Source organism: Aplysia californica, unplaced genomic scaffold (genome assembly GCF_000002075.1).
Source record: "Aplysia californica isolate F4 #8 unplaced genomic scaffold, AplCal3.0 scaffold00056, whole genome shotgun sequence".
NCBI lineage: Eukaryota > Metazoa > Mollusca > Gastropoda > Aplysiida > Aplysiidae > Aplysia > Aplysia californica.
Window position 1 is genome coordinate 270,978 of NW_004797326.1, and position 1,276 is coordinate 272,253.

Here is a 1,276-nt window from a genome sequence, read left to right on the forward strand (position 1 = left end):
TGCCAGAATTGTTTTAAAACCCCCCCAAAAAACTGAGGATATAACAACAACAGCAAAGGGCCACAAAAAAAAACCCCCAACTGCAGAAACCTTTATATCAACAACAACAACAACAACAACAACAACAACAACAACAATAACCTCTTGATGTCTCGATAGAATCTCCTGTAGCTGTCTCTCCTTCTCATGTACTTGTTCCTCTAGTTCTCCTTTGATCTGCCTCTCCTTCATTTTCTCCTGAGAAAAAAAAAAGCGGTGTAAATAAAGTGCACTGGGTGCACTCAGTTTTCTGGGTGAATATGAGCATAAATTCATTCACTCGTAATCTATAGTAATAGGGCTATAATGTTTTTCCCTGAATAGATTTTAAACATTTTTTACGAAAAGGACTTAACAGTAAAAGATTAGGATTTTAGACTATACAAAAGAGAAAGCACCAATCAATTAACCTACATGGTAATAACTTACAGTACTCTATTCCAACTGAAGAACATTTTTTATTTTCATAATTATATGACTTGAGGAAAATGCGGGGGAGGGGGTAGAGGAGGAGACAGATAGTTCCGAAGCTGAAAACAATAGTATAGTTGTGGAGAGGAAGAACTGAGGAACAGAAGAGAAGAAAGGGAAAGTTTCAAAAGAAGGATAAGAGCATGAGAAATGAGGGTGGAGCGACGAAAGTTTACAATAAATCATTAGAATGAACAAGAACCAGACTGGCACTATATAATTATGACTGATTAAGGCTGAGAATATCCCCATAAGTATAGATAGACCGAAAGACACTTTAAAAAATCAACAAACAGAGGCAGGAGCAATATTTGAAATACGGGTAACAACATATATATATAGTAATTTCATCACATTGCTTCAGAAATGGTAACAATTTTCCTATGCATAGGAAATATTAATCAATATTATGGTGAAAGTACAGGTCTACAATTAGCTGTTCAGATATGTAGGCTACCAGCTTCCATTGCACTCTGTTCTCTTTCCCACCTCTAAGGCGACCCCTGACCTCTGACCCACCTCAGCAAGTATTTGTTCCCTCTCCTGTTTGATCTGTGACTCCATCTCTTCATATAATTTCTTCACCTCTTCTTCGTGCTCGTTGTTCTTACTGTGGACGATGAAAGAACAGCATGACTGCCTGTACATTGAGGCATGATAACTTTACCACATTTTCCACAACGGGAGCGTGGCAGTTGAACCAAATGAAATATGCAAGCTCGCTCGCTCTCTCGCTCTCTCTCTCTCTCTCTCTCTCTCTCTCTCT

General features: G+C 38.4%; 1 protein-coding gene across 1 annotated transcript in view; it reads right to left on the reverse strand.

Annotated features, from left to right (window-relative positions):
- The window catches only part of LOC101862782 (ras and EF-hand domain-containing protein), a gene marked incomplete in the record, with an annotated part of 74,651 nt that overhangs the window by 32,664 nt on the left and 40,711 nt on the right, over nt 1-1,276 (reverse strand). The window contains 2 exon segments of the mRNA XM_035968385.1: nt 142-237; nt 1,030-1,120. Of these exon segments, the coding sequence (XP_035824278.1) occupies nt 142-237; nt 1,030-1,120 (187 nt within the window).